Source organism: Danio aesculapii, chromosome 7 (assembly GCF_903798145.1).
Source record: "Danio aesculapii chromosome 7, fDanAes4.1, whole genome shotgun sequence".
Classification (NCBI taxonomy): domain Eukaryota; kingdom Metazoa; phylum Chordata; class Actinopteri; order Cypriniformes; family Danionidae; genus Danio; species Danio aesculapii.
The window spans coordinates 53,436,002-53,456,130 of NC_079441.1; the positions used below are offsets into that span (position 1 = coordinate 53,436,002).

A 20,129-nucleotide genomic window follows, 5' to 3' on the forward strand; every position below is an offset into this window, starting at 1 on the left:
TTCACCAAGCTTGTACTTTCCAATGCAGTGAAATGCGAAACTTGTCGCACGTGCTTGCGTTTCTTGTCTGCTGCATTTGCATGCCTATGAATAGAAGTCTATAGTGTGAAAGGTTTAGTGAGATCACAGCTTTACAATAGAAGTAGTTTTACCTACTAATAAACTATTAACATTATCTAAAATTTGTTTGACAAATATCTGTGTACTGGAATGGAGGTTAGCTGTTTTTACTTCTTTTCTTAGCCAAAAACATGGTCTCACATCATTAGTGCTGTGTAAGCATCATCTATTTTACACAGATATAAAAAATAGATTGAAACTAAAGAGATTGTTGCATGTTTTAAGATATGCTGTAATAAATTTAACCATTCATTGTTTTTCTTATGATTTACCATGTATACATAGACATAACATGAAACATTAGGTCATAAAAATTGACTTGAAAGTCCTGGAAAAGTCATGGAATTTTTGTAGTAAAAATGTGTATGAACCCTGTACAGTATCAGAAAGTTATGTTTTTATGAACAGAAAGTTGCTAGGCAAAAGATGCTTGCATAACCAAGCGCTGAAATGTACAGTATGTGGTTAGTTTGACTGTTAATGCCATTTAAGGTAGAAATACTTATAACATGTTAGAATGAAATGTATGCAAATTAAGAAAATTTTGATAAAATAGCCATATGATGTCAATTTTAAATTATATACACTAATAAAAATGATTCAAAGATGAATGCTTGGATTTACTATTTTTTTAAGTTAAGCAATTTATTTGGGCTTCATTTAAATAAACAAATTAAGTTGAACATTTTTTTTTATTATTATTAATTTCAACCCATATCAATTGTTTACAACAATTTTGCAAAAATCATTTTTTCAGTGTAGAGGCATTTTATTTATTTTATTTGTTTCATTTTAACAATTTTTTAATGCTATTTAGGGTAGAAATACTAATAACATGTTAGAATGAAATGTATGCAAATTAGGGAAAAGTCGATATAATAACAATATAATGTTTTAAACTAGAAAAAGGTATAGTTAGTTATAATGGTTTTATTTAAAAAATAAATGTATGCAAATTAGGGAAAAGTCTATATAATAACAATATAATGTTTTAAACTAGATAAAGGTATAGTTAGTTATAATGGTTTCATTTAAAAATAAATATATATAATAATGCAGTGTTACAAAGCTCGTATCATCTCATAATGATTTTTTTTCTACCATGATAATGGGTTCACAATGAGGGAAAGCTCAAATGTTGTAAGAATGCAAAAAAAATCAAAGGTCATACTGATATCAGCCGATAAATGCTATTTTTATTATTGTCATTATTGTTAAATTTAGGTTAATCTATTTAGGTGGTAAATTATGTATTTCAGCATTGTTTAGGATTCGAAATTTCTCTGATGTTTCACTTATTAGAGTTGGTTGCTTTATTTATGCAATGTTTGTTTTTGTCAGGCAATAGATTTTGTTTATATAAAATAAAGTTGGGCATAGAAATGAATAGTTGTTTAATGAAGATCAGTGATCAGTTCAAACATTTCTTAAAGGGGTGGTCCACTATACAATATCATATTTTAAACTGTAGTAGTCTCTGAATGTAATATGCTCAAAGTTCAATGCAAATGGAGACATTGGCTTTTACAGAGTTAGCTTAGCAAAGCCTACAGCGTACGGAGTTTGGGGACTACAAAAAATACATCTGAGCTAGTGATATTACAAGGGCTTGCGGTTACATGTATTCACCTCACGCACACACCCTGCACAGCAAAGGGCGTGGCCAGAGGCGCTGTAATGTTACCACAGAGAAAGCTAAAATGCCATCCAAACGCTGCTATTTCCACAGAGCTTCTTCTGTTTCTGTATTTGGGCTTCCACAGGACACATTAAATTTTAATTATGTTCTAGAGAGTTATGAAAAATGTATAGCTAGCATTTGACAAAGGACAGCTTTCAGAATCTCTCCGAGTTCAGTGCTGGATTCAGCTAAAAACTCCTCAAACCGATGAAGCTGTGTATTGTGAGCCACAACCTTTGAGTTGTAAGTTTTTATTTGTTAAAATTGATCAACCACAGGCACAGTTTCTAGCGTTAACGGTATGTTGTACCAAGGACGAAAACAAGGATGTAAACAGTAGGAAATGCTGTTTAGCAACAATTTAGCTACAAATTCATATTTATCTGTTAAACCGCTGTAAACACCTACAATCTTCACCAGCGCTGCAGTGTTTCTCTATGCGGCTGCTTTCCGTGCGTTCTACATCTCAAATAACAAACTTGCAAAAGATATGTTAACGCTTCATATTACTTGCACATGCTTATTCCGAATATATGTGAAAGACACTTGTCAGATTTTATTTTAGTGAGCAGGCATGAGGTTCAGCTGCGTGCTCCTCATTTCTGTCTAATTCAGGCAGCTAACTCTGACTAAACTGTTTACACAGCGCAAAATCTGCGATTTCAGGGGATTGACGTGGAGCCAATTCGTGAATTACAGCACATTATGTAAGCGGACCAATCAGAGCCTCTTGAGGGCCGGCCTTTCAGAGGAACTAGGGAATATGACATATATAAATATATAAAATATATAAAAGTGAAGCATGGGCACACGTTGCTTAGTTTCTTATAAACACAACCAAGCCTTAAGAAATACACTCTGCACCACCCCTTTAAGTTTTATAATAAAATCAATTGTTCACTGTATGTCTTTGCTTTTTTGTTTTTGCTATCAATCGTGCTTAGAAAAATGATTATTTATGTTTATCGGCCTATGTATTGGCTATCGACTTCCAAACATAAGTTATATTATTGGCCAAAATTTCTATATCGGTGCATCCATGAAATGTTATTTTAAGTTATTTTTTAGGTTATAGTTTTAATTAGTCAAAGAATTGCCTCATTCAGTTAAACTTAGATAGATTATTAGGTGTTGTGTGATATTGCTTTATTTAAATATGTATAAACAAACTATTGAAGAAAACCCCATCAGTTCCAAAAAATAAGAAATGAGGCAGATTTGAAAATAATCCTGTCAATGCTTTTAATTTGGTCACCAATTTGAAACAGATTTTTACTCCACACTGAAAATTCAATTGTCTTTTTAATATACTGTAGCATTTTGCCAAAATAAATAGCAAGCATAACTACAGGATAATCTTCAAAATTGACTGCAAATATCCCACAGCTGATGTGTAAAACCCCTTACTTTGCTTGGTAATGCCGGCTGTTATTCTTTCCGTCGTAACTCAGTAACTCTACACCATTTTGGAGTCTATGGAGCAGCATCAAGTGATCTAGTGCCCCGATTCTTGTTAAAACAATCACAGCTACACGTGTCAAAACACAAGGAATCAGTCATTTCCTTTAGTGGAAAATCCTATAATGGCCCCACAGACTTCACAACCCCGCTGTAGTGTGCAACAGGTTGGAGGTAAACAGCTCTACTGCTATCTGCGGCAAGCGCTGAAGTGCCCTTTCATTGAATCTTGTTGGAAACAAACCGAAGAAAATGCCAAGACAAACTGGAAAGGCAAATAAAGCGTGGCGGAGGGCTCACTGTGTGTTCAGAGTGCTCATTCTTACCCAGGTGTCCTCACTCACCTCGTCTAGCCAGAATATCTAATCCGTTCTAAGGTACAGCTTGGCGCTGTTTACACCTGGTCACTTTGTGCAGTTTTTTTTCTGATCGATGAGCTACAGGTGTTAATCCTGTCCAAGAAGTCCAAAAATCACAAATCTGATCACTCAGACTACACTGTAAAAAAATCTGTTAAGTAACAGTTTCTGTATTTTGTGTATATTTACAATTGTTACGCCCCATGTGGCTCGGAGGATAAAAAAGGGCAAAACATAATTATGACCCCCCCCCCCCCCCCCCCCCAATATTTTAAAAATTCTCCTGAGACGTTAGCTGCTATAGATCGACACAGACAACGGTTGTGGCAAAAGTGGTCTGCTTTATTTACAATAAAGATAAAGAAAAAAAAATTTAATCACCCAAAGTATATTTACAAATGTGTACAAATAAATGCAAAATAAGTAAACAAATCAATTGAAACAAACCTGATAGAGGGAAGGAAAATAAGCAGTGAAAAAAGACAGAAAATAACAAATTTCCCACCTCTAAATATCTAAAGAGAAATCTGAAAATAGAAAAAAAATATTTTTTTATTATCTTGAAATGATCAAATTAAAATGACAAATTAATATCAAGTGTCAGCGTTAAGAACAGAGACGCAGCTTGCACCTATAAATATAAAATATTATGAAATAGTTTTTTGTTCATTTACAAATTTTTGGGAGAGTAGGTAATACACAAATTAATGTAAACCCTTTTGAGTTTTGTATGATTAATTACTCTTATCTGTATGACAAAAATAGATGTTTCATTTAGCCTAATATGGATCGCAGAGTCTGACTGCTGATTGATTACTGGAATATAAGTGAAGTACAAAGTCTTTTTATTAATAGGTGGAAAGAAGTGGTGCTTTTGATGCTTTAATGCCCTGGTATATGAAAAATAGAATTTAAATGATGTAAAATTGAACAAAATGAAGCTCGTATGCAGTATATCAGTATATAACAAAACAGTATACTATCTCTCAGATTTATATTCATTTAGCTGAGACAAATATACAGTATGTGCCCATAGATAAAAGGAATCATTTTCACAAGTCAGATATTTATCTAATCAGACAAAACGCATGAATTCACCAGGTGTAAATAGCCCCTATTTCCTGAAAACAGAAGAGTTTGCATTTGGCAGAACTACTTGAAAGCGTCACTCATCTGCTGTCTGTCTAGTAAAATTTTACAGGTTACATTATGTGGTGGTACATTCCATCAGTGTTTTACAGTAAGACCTAACCACAGACCTCAGGTGGTGCTCATTTCAGGGTGTAATTGTCGACTGTGCAACTTTCTTTTTTTCCCCTCTTCCTCTACGTAGTGCTTACTAATGCACTATTACTAGTCATACATATAGTTATAGTTTTGTGTCTTATTGAGGAGAATTCTGTTTTTACTTTACTTGACAATCAGACTAATTACACCTGGTGGACAGAACAGACGTTAAATGCATTAAATGGGTATTATGCTCTAAAATAAATGGTAACTTTGTGTAGTTGTGTGGAATATGGGAATCTCATACTTTAAACATGGATGGCAAAGTAGGCAAAGTTACTTTTAAAGGGCACCTAGAGATTTAAAATACGTCTTTTGTGTCTTCAGAATGTGTCTGTAAAGTTTCAACTCAAAACACGCATCAGATTATTTTTAGACCTTTCAGAATATTGGAATTTCCTGCTCTGAACACAATGTAGCTGTTTTTGTGGCATGTGACTGACAGCACAGTGACAGACATGTAGGAAGCAGATCTCATGTAATGTTTCGGAGAAATACTACAGTAAGAACTTTACCAATGATTATTATTTGATGTACTTGTTGTGGAGTTGCAGCGATGAGTCACACACAATGTTGTTACAAAGTTCACACACACACGGAGCGGACAGACACACAGCGTGCATGTTTAACTTTGCATGCAAATGTGACAGGATATGTGTTAATATCCACTGCTGTATGGATATCCGTTATGATAATGTACAAAATAAACCTGATTTAACGTCCACAAACCGGGATTGAATCATCTTTTATAATTGTACTGACTGTGGTGATTACAGCAATTTTACAGTCTTTAATGGCCCGTGTCCACTAAGTGGTACGGTTCGGTTTTTACGGCCGTTTCCACTGTCAAAAGGCGTACCGAACCGAACCGTACCGTACTACTTTTTCGGCACCCTTTCGAAAGGGTACCAAACACGAGAACAGGTACCAAAAGGCGGAGCTAGACGCTCAGCTGAACGCTATTGGTTTACAGAGATACGTCATTCGCTTACGCAACAAGCCAGAATGAAAACAAAAAACCCGCCATGTTTAAAATACACACACAGCCGAGAGATTACAGCAAAATTATATATACATATAATAACGAGCCATGGTCGATCCGGGCTCAAACAAACCTTGTTGTCGTCTTGATGAACAGCCACAAAGCCATGGAGTAGAGTTAAAGCCATGGAGTAGCCATGGAGTAGAGTAGTTTTTTACGAGGCAGTCTGAAGTGCGAGCGGTTTTGTTTTCTTCCTTGCATTCGCCGCACGTCTATATCTGAAATAACAAACTTCTTAAGCTGATGATAATAACCTGCGCATGATTATTGACATGCTTTTGAAACCCGATCCTGTCAGACACTGACAAACTCGAGAGTGAAGCGCAAAAAAGCAAAGGAGAACCCGGAAAAAAAGGAGCACGTTATTTTTTCAGCAAACGTGAACATTTATCACATTTTGGACTAATATAAACTGGGAATGATAGAATTACTGTCTAACAGAGGCTACATGTGCTGCTGAAGACACAGATGAGAGGTTTTCACTGACTGTGGGCTATATTTTGTGTTGTTTTTGAACCTAAAAAGGACTAAATGTCTGTTGTGTGTAGTTCTTCTGTAGTTGGTAACATATCGGAGACTGTAAGGGGCTGTATGTGTGTATATTTATTTATTTATTTAATATGATTACAGACGTTACAGTAGGCTATTTCACTTTGTCATTGATCTGCAGTTATAATCAACTCATGTTCATAGAAAAGTTAGTAATAAACATTTCTACATAAGTATCTATGTGTGTAAAGCATCTGTTTTGTAAGAAGAGCTTCCGACCCGTACTGTACCGTACTGTACCAGTCAGTGGAAACGAGCCATAACTTACTTTATTGCAAACATTCACTGTTATAAAACATTTTAAACTTGTAAAACTCATTCTTGATCACATTTGATGATGACTGATGATCACAGAGAGCTGAACAGATCTTTTAATCCCAGTTGCTTTGCGCACGTCCTGTCTTGTTGGTATGATTATACGCTTTAATACGGAGAAATGTTAACAAGTGGCTGTCAATCAATTCGGTGCCCTGGGAAACCACATTCCTACATCACATTACAGTGGGCCTCAAAATGGGACGGATTTGTATCCTATTTTAATGTCGGGAAATTTAAAAAAAGAGACTTATTGTGTTTCTATCACCCCAATATGACTGTGGACACACCATACCTACACACAATTCTGTCCAAACAGCTCACAAAAGATGATTTTCACCATAAGTGCCTTTATCCCCTAAAGGGATGGTTCAAGTGATTACTACTTTCTCACCGTTTACTCACCTGATTTCACCAAGTAGGACATGTTCCTGGATTAACATCTATGTTTATCCTGGAACAACATTCCAATCAGCCAATCAGAATGAAGGGATATGCTTACATGTTATGTTAAGTTTAGGGTTACAGTTAGGTTTATGCACTTCTACATGAGTGTTATCAACTATTGTCCCCCTCTGATTTTGGGAATCATTTACAGTTATGGTTGCGTATAGGGGTAGGGTTTAGGTATAGATTACGTTTTCGAACAAAAATGATTTTCCAGGATCAACATAGATGTTAAACCAGGATCACGTCGTACTTGGCAAAATCATGACTTGCATTTATTCTCACTCAAGTGGTTCTAAACTTTCTGTTTTTCTGTTAAACACAAATCAAGATATTTTGAAGAATGTTGATGCGAAAGCAGAAAATTATCTCATAGTAGGAACTAAAACCACTATCAAAACCAATGGCTGTTTTTTTCTCCACCATTTTATATTAACCTTTGTGTTCATTTTTCTGAAACGCAGTGAAAATGCCAGTCTGTACGAGAAGCGTTTTCATTCCAATATGCTGTTCTATTAACAAGATGATTTTACTTGTGTTTCTTTGATTAGCTGGATAAAAGGATGCAGTTTTGCTTTGCTTCCAAGAACAGCGTTGAGAAACACTGGTCTATACAGTTGTTGTTTTTTTCCCATCGTAATGACAACCAAATATCTAATACATTGCCTATAGATGCGATAGACATGTTTGTTCAACAAACACAAGATTTAAGATATAATAGATGTGTGCAACATTAATGGTTCGAATGAGTTAAACAACAATATTCAAGACAAGGCAAGTCTATGTATATAGCACATTTCACACACAATGGTAATTAAACCTGATTTAGATAAACAAAAATAAAAGAAACAAAGGAATAAAAATGATTAAAAGTATTAAAAATAATTGAAACAGATTAAAATGTGTTAAAACAGGTTATAAAAGAACGAAAAAGAAAAGAAAGACATGATAGTGTGATCTGTCAGACGTAGAAGAGTGGTCATTCGGTAACAGCACAGCTAACCAGATATGTTCAACGTTAAGGTTTCTGGGTGAGCAACACTAAGAGCAGTGGCGCCTTAGCAAATGAAGTGTTATTGATATAAAAATATCAGAGAAGAGAAAATAAATCAGTTATTAGAAATGAGTTATTAAAACTATTATGTTTAGAAATGTGTTGAAAACGAATCTTTTCGCTAATAATTCTGACTTCAACTGTATATAATTCTTCTGTTTATGCTTTATAAGTGATGTACTTTTTTAGTTTCTAATGATTTCCCACACTGTCAATACATGTGAATGGGCGTGAGTTTAGCTCAAATAAGCTTGAAAACTATTGCTGCAAAGTCATAGCTCTCGTTTAAGGTAAATTTAGCTTAACAGTGACCATGTGTTGCTGTAGTGAAGGACTTGTGCATGCTTTAGCAGATTTTTTTCAGCCGCTTATTTTGACAGTCCTGCCATGATTAGAATAACTGGGCCTGCCATTGCATTTTCCTAATTCTCACAAAAGTTAAACACTCACACATGTGCTTTCTTTGCTCCTATACTGCTGCGTTGTTGGAAAAAGATTGTTAGAAATCCCATCTTTGGGTGGCAACAATGTAAATGTCGCAATTAAATATTACGAGGGTTTCTGCAAGGCCTGTTATTAAGCTATTGTTATGGCAACAAAGTTTGGCTGACATGTACTGTGTCTGTGGACTTTTAATATTAGGATTCTTATTATTAATTCTTATTATTAAATTGTCAGGTTAAAACTAATTTAAGGTTAAAATAGGGTAGTTTGTGAATGAAAATGGCATGGTTTTTGTAAATATTGATCATAGTGTTTTTATGATCTACACCAAATCCTTCAACTTTGATTATTTTCTGTGTTTTTCTTTCCACAGGACACACTGGATGTTACATCAAGGCGCTCTTTAGCACCAGTCTGATTTTCATCTTGGGACATGTTACCTTTCAGATCTGCCTGTATACCCTCCCAAGCCTTGATGATGCACTGGGACACAACTGTAAGTCTGTCCCATACACAATCAAGTATTATGCTGCATAAAAATCAGGTGGATGGAAACATGGCTAATGACAAACAGAGTCATGTGTGCGTTTGTCTGCATGCCATTATTTTTTAGAAAGCTTGCACTTCAGGCTGTCGTAAACATGTTCAGGACTGTTTATAGAAGCTGTGGTTTTGAGATAATATTGATGTACATAATGTTCTGTTTCATTGCACAGCTGCTCATTTCATTTCATAAGACCTCAGTGTGTTTTCAGGTACCACAGGTATTCATTTTGTTTCGTCTGTATGTGTTTTTTTTTTTTAGACTCTCAAATGGTCAGATACAGTTTATGATTCTTTAAGGACTATTGTTTAAGCTGATAAGATCTTCTTTAATGTTGTACTGGTAAAGAAAAAAGGGGCAAATATGCATCTACATACACTATCTGGCAAAAGTCTTGTTGCCTATCCAAGTTTTAGGAACAACAAATACTAACTTGACTTCTAGTTGATCATTTGGTATCAGAAGTGGCTTATATGAAAGGTAAAGGCCTCTAGATTATGCTTATTTTACCAAAATAAATATGATCATGCCTGAATTTTTTATTATTTAATTAGGACAGTAAGGTCTGACTATGCTTAGACAAAAGCCTTGTCTCTTAAGAGAAATAAAGTACAGTATAGAATATAAAGTCGTGGTGCAGTGGAAAAAGAATGAATATTGTGTATGACTCCCATGAGCTTGGAGGACTGCACCCAAACATCTCTGCAATGACTCAAATAACTCAAAGTTCATCAAGATCATCTTCAATACCTCCTCCTTCATCTTACTCCAGACATGCTCAATAATGTTCATGTCTGGTGACTGAGCTGACCAATTCTGGAGCACCTTCACCTTTTTTGCTTTCAGGAACTTTGATGTGGAGTCTGAAGAATGAGAAGGAGCGCTATCCTGCTGAAGATTTTGCCCTCTCCTGTGGTTTGTAATGTAATGGGCAGCACAAACGTCTGGATACCTCAGGCTGTTGATGTTGCCATCCACTCTGCTGATCCCCATACTGAATGTAACCCCATATTATGATTTTTCCTTCACCAAACTTGACTGATTTCTGTGAGAATCTTGGGTCCATGTGAGTTCCAATAGGTCTTCTGCAGTATTTGTGATGATTGCGATGCAGTTCAACAGATGATTCATCAGAAAAATCTACCTTCTCCCACTTTTCTAAATGATCAACCAGAAGTCCAGTTATTGCCACAAATGAGCATGTCTCTGCTCAAACGGTCAGAAACACACTCAATGAGCGTGGTATGAGGGCCCAACATCCACAGATGGGGGTTGTGCTTACAGTTAAACACCATGCAGAAGGTTTGGCATTTGCCAGAGTACACCAAGATTTGTCAAATTTGCCACTGGTGCCCTGTGCCCTTCAGATGAAAGCTGGTTGACTGTGCATGAGCACATGTGACAGACGTGAAAGAGCCTGGAGATGCCGTGGAGAACATTCTGCTGCCTGCAACATCCTCCAGCAAGACCGAATTGGCAGTGAGTCAGTAATGGTGTGTGGTGGCAATTCTTTGGAGGGCCACACAGCCCTCAATATGCTTGCCAGAGACTGCCATTACGTACCTAGATGAGATCCTCAGACCCCTTGTTAGACCATATGCTGGTGTGGTTGGCCCTGGGTTCCTCGTAATGCGAGAAAATGCTAGACCTCATGTGGATGGAGTGTGTTAGCAGTTCCTGCAAGATGAAAGCTTTGATGCTATGGACTGGCCCACCAGTTCTCCAGACCTGAATCCAACTGAGCTCATCTAAGACATATTGTCTCTCTCCATCCACCAATGTCACGTTGCTCCAGAGAGTGTCCAGGAGTTGGCGGATGCTTTAGTCCAGGTCTGGGAGGAGATACCTCAGGAGACCATCTATGCCCAGGCATTGTAGGGAGCCCACACGCACTGCTGAGCCTCATTTTGACTTGTTTTAAGGACTTTACATCAAAGTTGTATCAGCCTGTAGTGCGTATTTCACTTTAATTTTGAGTGTAACTCCAAATCCAGACCTCCAGGGGTTAATAAATTAGATTTCTATTGATAATGTTTGTGTGATGTTGTTGTCAGCACATTCAACTATGTAAAGAACAAAGTATTTAATAAGAATATTTAATTCATTCAGATCTAGGACGTGATATTTTAGTGTTTCCTTTCATTTTTCATGTTTACATAAAAGTGAATGATAGCAACATTTGATCTGATTGCACAGACATTATCATCTCATATGATCTCTGGAGGTGTCAGAGAGCTCAGGGGGCTCCATATTTATTGCAACATTTTCTATGACAATATATTGAACAACAGAAACTACATATTGTGACTGGCTCAGCATCAAGAAACCAGCTACTTCCAAACTCAGCTACCAGATTAAACTGAATTTTCCAACAGGGCATTCACAAGTGACCATGGTTTTTGTCAGGAAGGATCTGTTCCTGGATCTAAAGACTTTGGGGTGTTGCTGAATGTCTGTCAGCCCAATTTTTGCGGTATGTCCTGTACAGTCTGCATTAGTCAGCCCCCGTCTGCGGCTTTTTGACCAATTGATCATGTTGAACCAGCACCAGGCAGTCAATGAGACCAACCACTCTGATTGAAAAATTGAACTGACAAATTCAATCAAACAACAAAGAGGGCAAACGCAGATGGCTGTTCTAATTTCACACTATATGAAACTCATCCAAGCTCAAACTCATTTCTCCATCTACATTCTTAAGAACTTTCTGAAAAATATATGCCACAACATAATGTTAGGTGTGAGACTAGACTCTTACGTTAGACTCTTTACCCCTGTGCCTAACAAAGTCCACATTACATGTTTGGTATTACAATTAACAATAAGTAAGGGATAATCAAAGGATTGGCATGTGTTAAAGGAATTAAAATTGATTAAATAAAGGCAAAGAACCACCTGACGCAAATCAGAATGTGCATTTAAAATCCTTTAGCATACAGCAAACCCTTGATTATCCTTCCTATCCCATGATCATTTGCCAAGGTTAAATCTAGAATTGCTCTTTGCTGTAAAAAACTTTTCTAAAATTTCATAAGTTCCGACATGTTAGATCTCCCAGCTTTGAATAAGTCATAGAATGTGGCAGAGAGGGTGGGCGAGAGAGATTGTGTGTTTGTGTGTAAATGACATGGGCTTATCTAATACAGTAGCTCATAGTAACATGTGCTAGCTACCTTTCACAAATATTTTTGAGCATATTTCGAAGAAGGTTCATCCACATCTGCTCCATGGTGATGCACACATCAAGATTATACAGAGGAATTAAGTTACTAGGGCAGCACTGTGGCTCAGTGGTTAGCACTGTTGCCTCACAGCACAGGTTGCTGGTTCAAGTCCCGACTGGGACAGTTGGCATTTTTGTGTGGAGTTTGCCACACATAAAGTTCAAAGGCATGCGCTATTGGTGAATTTGGTCAAACAAAAATTGGCCGTAGTGTATGAGTGTGTGTGTGATTTATGAGAGTGTATGGGTTTTTCCTAGTACTGGGTTGTGGCTGAAAGGGAATCCACTGCGTAAAACATACGCTGGAATAGTTGGCAGTTTATTCCGCTGTGACGGCCCCTGATAAATAAGGGACTAAGCCGAAGGAAAATTAATGAATGAAGTTACTGTGGTTACTACTAGTGTTTAAGGGTTGTCATTTATTTAAAACTGTGATCAAAACTGACTGGGATAACATGTGCATTAAACTTTTATAGCACATCTTCCAGCCAATCAGAATCAAGAATTTCACCAGATCATGAAATATGATTCAAATATAAACCAAGCACATAAGACATTAAAATTGCAGTTTTTTTATGATAAACAATGTTCAATGTCCAATTATGACCAAAAACGACAGACAGTATTTCATTTATGTTACTGTTAACTTAACATTGCATCCTGTTTGTCAAGCTAAAATGTTTAACCATAGAAATCTGACATGTCAGAGTAAGGATATTCTGAAAGTTTCTGTCAGGTATATAGTGTTAAAAATGCTTGTATTAAATTCAATTCATGTTTATTTCTATAGCGCTTTTACAATGTAGATTGTGTCAAAGCAGCTTCACATAGAAGTTGTAGTAAATTGAAACTGTGTCAGTCCAGTTTTCAGTGTTGAAGTTCAGTTTAGTTCAGTTCAGTGTGGTTTAAATTTCACTGCTGAAAGTAAAAACACTGAAGAGCAAATCCATCGATGCACAGCTCTACAAGTCCCAAACCAAGAAAGCCAGTGGCGACAGTGGTGAGGAACAAACTTCACCAACTGACCTAAGTGAAGGAAAAAATCTCGAGAGAATCATTGTTAGTTCGGCACGACCATTTCTCCTCTAGCCAAACTTTTTGTGCAAAGCTGCAGTTTAGGCGCCAGGGGCTGAAGAACGCTGGATGTCCATCCTGAAGAACTGCAGGTGTGGGTAGGTCACCGGCGGGTGCAGGGGTGTAGTGGACATTTTAAAAGCGGGGGGGACAGCTGTATGAAATCCAAAAGTTTACATTCTTAATCACCTGTTTCTAAATGGTCTGTCTCAAAAAGTGAGGGGGACATATCCCCCCCGTCCCCCCCGGTTGCTACACGCCTGGGCGGGTGATCAGGCTGGCCCACGGGATCAATGCAAAGACTTGTCTTTCAGGAATCAGTCTCATGCTCTCCACTCCTCCATGACTGTCACAGCATCTGCTCAGGAAACGGCCTGATCCAGTATTATGGGTACCTTGGCATCATTTCCTCACAGCTCTTGGATCAATGGCTCTGTATAATCTCTAGAGACCTTGGGATGCGTATCTCCAGGTGGAAATAGAAAATAAAGAAAATTTTGTGCTTGTAGGCACAAGTAAATGTGTAAAGAGTGTCAATATATAGCTGACAATTCACCAGTTGGGCTGGATTATCGAAAACCAGGAATTAACCATGGAGATATCGACTCTGCATTAATTCTGAGATTTTCAAAATTCATCACTATTTTTCTTCAGTCGATCCTGAACTTTTTAATAGCAGATGGCGCTTTATTCATTACAAACAATCATACTTTGCTTGGGACCAATTGCTTACAAATACCACTTGAACCTAAATTAATCATTATTAAAGTTAGGAAAGGTTTAGATGAATTACAAGGGAATTTGTAGTGATCTGTGTTTACATTAATATTGGGACATAAAAGCCAACTTACGAGACAAATGCACAAGTGATCTTCTTGGTAAACATTCGAGGGTGCTTTCACACCTTTGGTAAAGTTCATTTGGTCTCTACCAAGGGCAACAAATAGTACATTGTAGCATATTTCTGTGACTCTATAGACATGGTTGGTCCACTTTTAGGCCCAATTCGATCCCTTAGCCCTTCCCCTTACCCCTACCCCTCATTTTGCACGCTCACATGAAGGAGTAGGTGTGTTCCAAATCTCTTTAGCTTGAAGGCATAGGGCTAAGGGGAAGAGCTAGATAGCCCTTAAAATTGATTTTTTTAGGACTACACTCAAAACCAAGGGGTACGTAGATTTTGCAGATTACACCATATGCAATGGCAGCATGGCTGCACACAGAAGTCAGAAATGCACAAATTATTATTTTTTTTGTCATTATTATGATTTTTTTTTACAAACAAGCATATTTTTTAATACGTGATAACCGCGTTTACGTTTTTGTTTTACCATCATGCTTTTTAAAAAACTATTTTAAAGAGCCCATATTATGGGTTTTTGAAAATGCCCTTCCATGTAGTGTGTAACACAGCTCTAAGTGAAGTGAAATATCCAGCTAAGGCTTAAATCTGTAAGTGTACAGTGTTTAAAACTATTGATTCATCTATAAAAGAGTCGACTCATAGTGCTTCAAACGAGTCGCCTTGATAACGAGTCATTAGGTGTTTCGCGATGACGCAGCCACGAAACACAAGCCTCGCCAGTAGTTACGCGCGCAAACCAGGGAGATTTGAAACCTGCGGCCCCGCCCACTAACACAGAAAAAACACTAGACACACACACACAGACGCCGCCGGTCGAATGAAGTCACGCTGTGCTCAGATGGATAATATTGACAGTCTCTACCCAAAGATGAGTTGTTAACCTGGTACAGTACACGCGGTTACTCTTTATATTCTCTTATCACGTGTAAGCCACGTTAAAAACACGACGCGTGCCGCTTTGTTTACGGATTTAACGTTAAAGGCTTTTGTGAGCTCGCGTTCCACTGCCGTTTGTCGTTGCTATGGCGATCGATCGTAAGCTAGGAGACAGGAGACTTGTGTCACTTTCCCTAGTTCTTCTGAGGAGTGTTGTGTGTGTGTGTGTGTGTGTGTGTGTGTGTGTGTGTGTGTGTGTGTGTGTGTGTGTGTGTGAGAGAGAGAGAGACTCGCGTCGCTTTCCCTAGTTCTCCTGAGGAGCGTTGTGTGTGTGTGAGAGAGAGAGAGAGAGACTCGCGTCGCTTTCCCTAGTTTTTCTGAGGAGCGTTGTGTGTGTGTGAGAGAGAGAGACAGAGAGAGAGAGAGAGAGAGAGAGAGAGAGAGAGAGAGAGAGACTCGCGTCGCTTTCCCTAGTTCTTCTGAGGAGCGTTGTGTGTGTGTGTGAGAGAGAGAGAGAGAGAGAGAGAGAGAGAGGGAGAGGGAGAGAGAGACTCGCGTCGCTTTCCCTAGTTTTTCTGAGGAGCGTTGTGTGTGTGTGTGTGTGTGTGTGTGTGTGTGTGAGAGAGAGAGAGAGAGAGAGAGAGAGAGAGAGAGAGACTCGCGTCGCTTTCCCTAGTTCTTCTGAGGAGCGTTGTGTGTGTGTGTGAGAGAGAGAGAGAGAGAGAGAGAGAGAGAGGGAGAGGGAGAGAGAGAGACTCGCGTCGATCTCCCCAGTTCTTCTGAGGAGGGTTGTGTGTGTGTGTGAAAAAAGCCTTACACTATGAAGCGCGTGTGCACTGTGACTACTTTTATATAGTTGATTACCAGCTGGGCATTTCACTCTGTCTCGTGCTGAAGCCTGTCACTGTCGACCAATCGCAGCAGGCTGTCATCGGTCCAATCAGCGCAGATTAGCTTCGCGCTGAGGAGGGGGTTGGGAACAAATGAATCGCTGAACGATTCATATGGGAGTCGTTGGGATAATTAGGTAAAAATAAATGCAGGTTATAAGACCATCAAAGTGTTTTATGACCTTGCATGCATATTAGACTGTTGTTGGAGACCCTTACAACCTAAATATTACCCTATTTCATGTATAATATGGGCTCTTTAAAACCCGCTAAATTTGGCTATCTATAATCCAGAATAATAACTCTTGTATAGTAGTCCTACAACATACTTTCACATCTGGCACTCGAGGACACTCGAAAACACTGTCAGAAAAGTCTAGTGGCTGGGAATGAGCTTTTTACACTGTCTGGTGTAATGTTAAATTTGTTTTCATGTGTTTAGATGAATATGATCATGGTGTAAATACACATTACAGTTACAATCTTATTACCACATTATATCGTTATTATAACATGATATTGTTGCCTTCAGTGATTTCCTGAAAATAAATAACAAAAAATAACGCAACTGGAATAACTACAGCAGTCGCCATCGTCAATCTCATGTGTAGTAAGAGCTCGCGATGACATATGATAACGTGTGCGGGTGATGTAGTGGTGCCCCATTTCTTTGGGGTAAATTTGAAGCTCTTCCCCTTCACACTCTGTTTCAATGGCCAAGGGGAAAAATAGAATTGGAACTGAGTCTTACTGTGAACTCTGGTTCGATTCAACCGAACTAAATAAGGCAGGTGTAAAAACACCATGTATTGCAAGAGAGAGTGGTGATGCGTTTTGAAAATCTCAGAATCAATTTTTTGAACAATTGTTTGCCACAGCTCTATGAATAAATGCTATACTCATATGCCTGCATTGATTTGACAGAAGAAAGGACATCACTTTAAATCCTACCATATTCCTTGTCCTTCCAGTGTAGTCCTGTGGTCTTTGCTGTGGGTTTTGCCTTTGTTCTTTAAGTATTTGTAACTGTTTCCTGTGATTTACCATTAAGACAGCTGTAAAGGAGGTTGCTTAATGCTAAGGAGGTTACTTAATTGCCTAATGCTTAGGCAACAACAGTAATGACGCAGGTCACTTCAGACTTTGTTTCTGATTTGAAATATAGGATTTAATTGTGAGTTCTGTAAGCAGTTCTCGAGATCTTAGGATTCCCCCATTCATTTATATAGGATATGGACAAAGAGTGAACAAACTTGTCTTGTAACGCTGAGTTCAGACTGTATGATTTTAGCCCCTATTTTGACTCGCCGACAGGTTTTGAGTAATTGCAGACAAATGCCTGAAATCACTGGCAAATCGGTGCTCGTGCACACGAGTGACAATCACACAGTATGAACTATCAATGACACGATCTGAGAGAATCGCCGATGAGTCACCGATGCCTGTAAGATATTTGGCATGCTAAATGTCTGAAGCAGTTGGCGATTCAAATCATGCTGTGTGAGTTTTGACTGAAAATAACATCCGCACTCGCCTAGAGCCAATGAAAGAGCAGCATCCACTAGCGTGGGCACCTGCAGGCCAGCGAGAGGTTGGGGGAGAAGTTAAAGACACTCATTTTCAGTTTATTTGGGCCCAAGAAATTGAGAAAAACTAATGGATATTTGGCAGGAGCACTCGTGTTTTTTTGACCTGTCATCTCTGTAATATCACAACCGGGTCAAAAAAAGAAAAAAGTTGAGGAGAAATTGCTAATTTCCTTCAAACGCAAGGCGAGCAAATATGTATATTTTCTACCCCATTAAAGGCTTCTTTCTCCTATGTAGTTTATAACAAACAATATACTATGTGTTTTTGGTTGTGAGACGTAGTTTGAACAAAGATGTCGGTTATTCTTCCTATTGTAAAGTCCAGCAATGTGAAACCCTCTGTCGCCAATGCATCTTGCAGTGTAAATAAAGCAACTAAAAAACGCTAGCCTAGATAGTCATGCAGTGTGACTACTTTGAAAATCATGCAGTCTGAACTCGGCATAAGGGACTTTGTCCATAGTCCTAGAGTCCCCTTTTGTGAATGACAAATATAGAGTACTGACACCTGTTGGTGTAGGCAGATTTTTTCTCTCAGACAAGCACAGAATTTATGTTCAAAACCACCAACCTGATTCACCAAGTAGTAGATGTTACTGGATTAACATTTATGTTGATCCTAAAATAACATTCAAATCAGCCAATCAGAATTAAGGGATACATTTATCGTTTATGTCAAGTTTAGGCTCACGGTTAAGTTTATGCACTTCTACATGATTGCTATCCAACTATTATTCCACTCTGATTTTGGGAATAATTAACAGTTATGGGTTAGGGGAAGGGAATAGGTATGGATTACATTTTAACAAAAATTATGTTCCAGGATCAATTCGTACTTGGGAAAATAATGAAGTGCGTTTTAAACTGTTGCATTTTAACATTTAAATCCATTCAGCTGATCTTCAGGTCTGACTAGAGCACTTTAGCTTAGCATAAACTATTGAATCAAATGAAACCATTAGCATCTCACTCCAAAAGAACTTTTAAGGAACTTTGCTTCCTTGAAGGGAAATCAAGTTCCTTGATTAATATGACAGAATGAGAGTGTAGTTCATAGCCATATCAGCATAGAGAATAAGAACTTTACATTTTTTGGGCTTAACTACAGAAGAGTCTTATGTTTTTAATAGGAACATTATCTGTACTCTTTTTTTTTTTTTTGAGATTTGATGATCTAATCCGAATTAATGATTTATGCTAAGCTAAGCTAAAAGTGCTCCTGCCAGACTTAGGGCATACTCACACTATGTACAGTTGCCTTGAACCGGGCTGAAGCATGCTTGTCCCCCCTCCTATCTCCCCCGACAACCCGCACTCATATTGCATTCAGGCCTGAGCATGCTTACATCATCGATGATGCGCTGTTCTGTTTATCAGAAGAGAAGCACTCTCGCTCAGCACAGTGGAGATTTCTTTATATCGTTTTAGTGGTTTGGGATGCAGTCAAATATTTTGCTGAACAGATCAGCCACTTTTGACGCTCATAAACAATCATAAAGTCCTCGTGCTGCAGGAATTAAGAGCTTTGCTAAAGGTGCAGCTGTCATGCAGCTGTCGAGGGGTTTGCGTATTTAATAATCTACGACAGTTTGCGTTCATTGAACAGGATGAATGATTAATAAATCCATATGAAACAGTCCCTAAAAGTCACGTGTCATCTTCAGTTTCGGGCTCAGGCGCGCTTTGCACTCACACTAATAAGCCCAAGTGAACTGTGCTCTGGCACACCTTTTCCAACCGGGCCAGGACCGGCCAACTACATCATGCCTGAGCCTGATTCGGAGCACTCACACTTCTCAAATGATTTGGGAAACGGGCCTGGCACGATTCGGATAGCATAGTATGAGTACGCCCTTAGAGATCAGTTGAAAGGATAAAAAAATTTTAAAACTCAACTGCTTAACATAGGGGACTTAAAAAATTTGCTCATTTCCAAAAGTGTTCCTTGAAACTCAACGTTATAACCCAGGACCAATGATGTTTGATAACTGCCTTGATGTTGGTTTCATAACAATTTGGTCATTTAAAGTCACTGTCTTTAAGCCTACACCTTTTAGCTTGAACTAATGTTAAAAAGTGCTTATAAAATAAAATAGGACTGGTTTTCCAATTGCCAAACCAAACTCTATAATCTGCTTTGTCCTCCAATTCTTTGACTTGACAGAATCACAATATGATCGAGTAACTGATGTTTCGGAATGACTTGATATATATGTAAGCTGTTTGAGCAACCACAGTCATTATCTTCCTTCATTTGCGGTTTTGTGTTTGGCTTTCGAAACTGTCCCGAAGAACCTTATGAATCATCACAG

The 20,129-nt window shown here is 38.1% G+C and overlaps 1 protein-coding gene across 1 annotated transcript in view; it reads left to right on the forward strand.

Moving 5' to 3' along the window:
- The window catches only part of piezo1 (piezo-type mechanosensitive ion channel component 1), a 242,731-nt gene that overhangs the window by 93,998 nt on the left and 128,604 nt on the right, over positions 1 to 20,129 (forward strand). Inside the window, exon 3 of the mRNA XM_056462167.1 lies at positions 9,130 to 9,252. Within this exon, the coding sequence (XP_056318142.1) occupies positions 9,130 to 9,252 (123 nt within the window). The remainder of the gene's footprint in view (positions 1 to 9,129; positions 9,253 to 20,129) is intronic.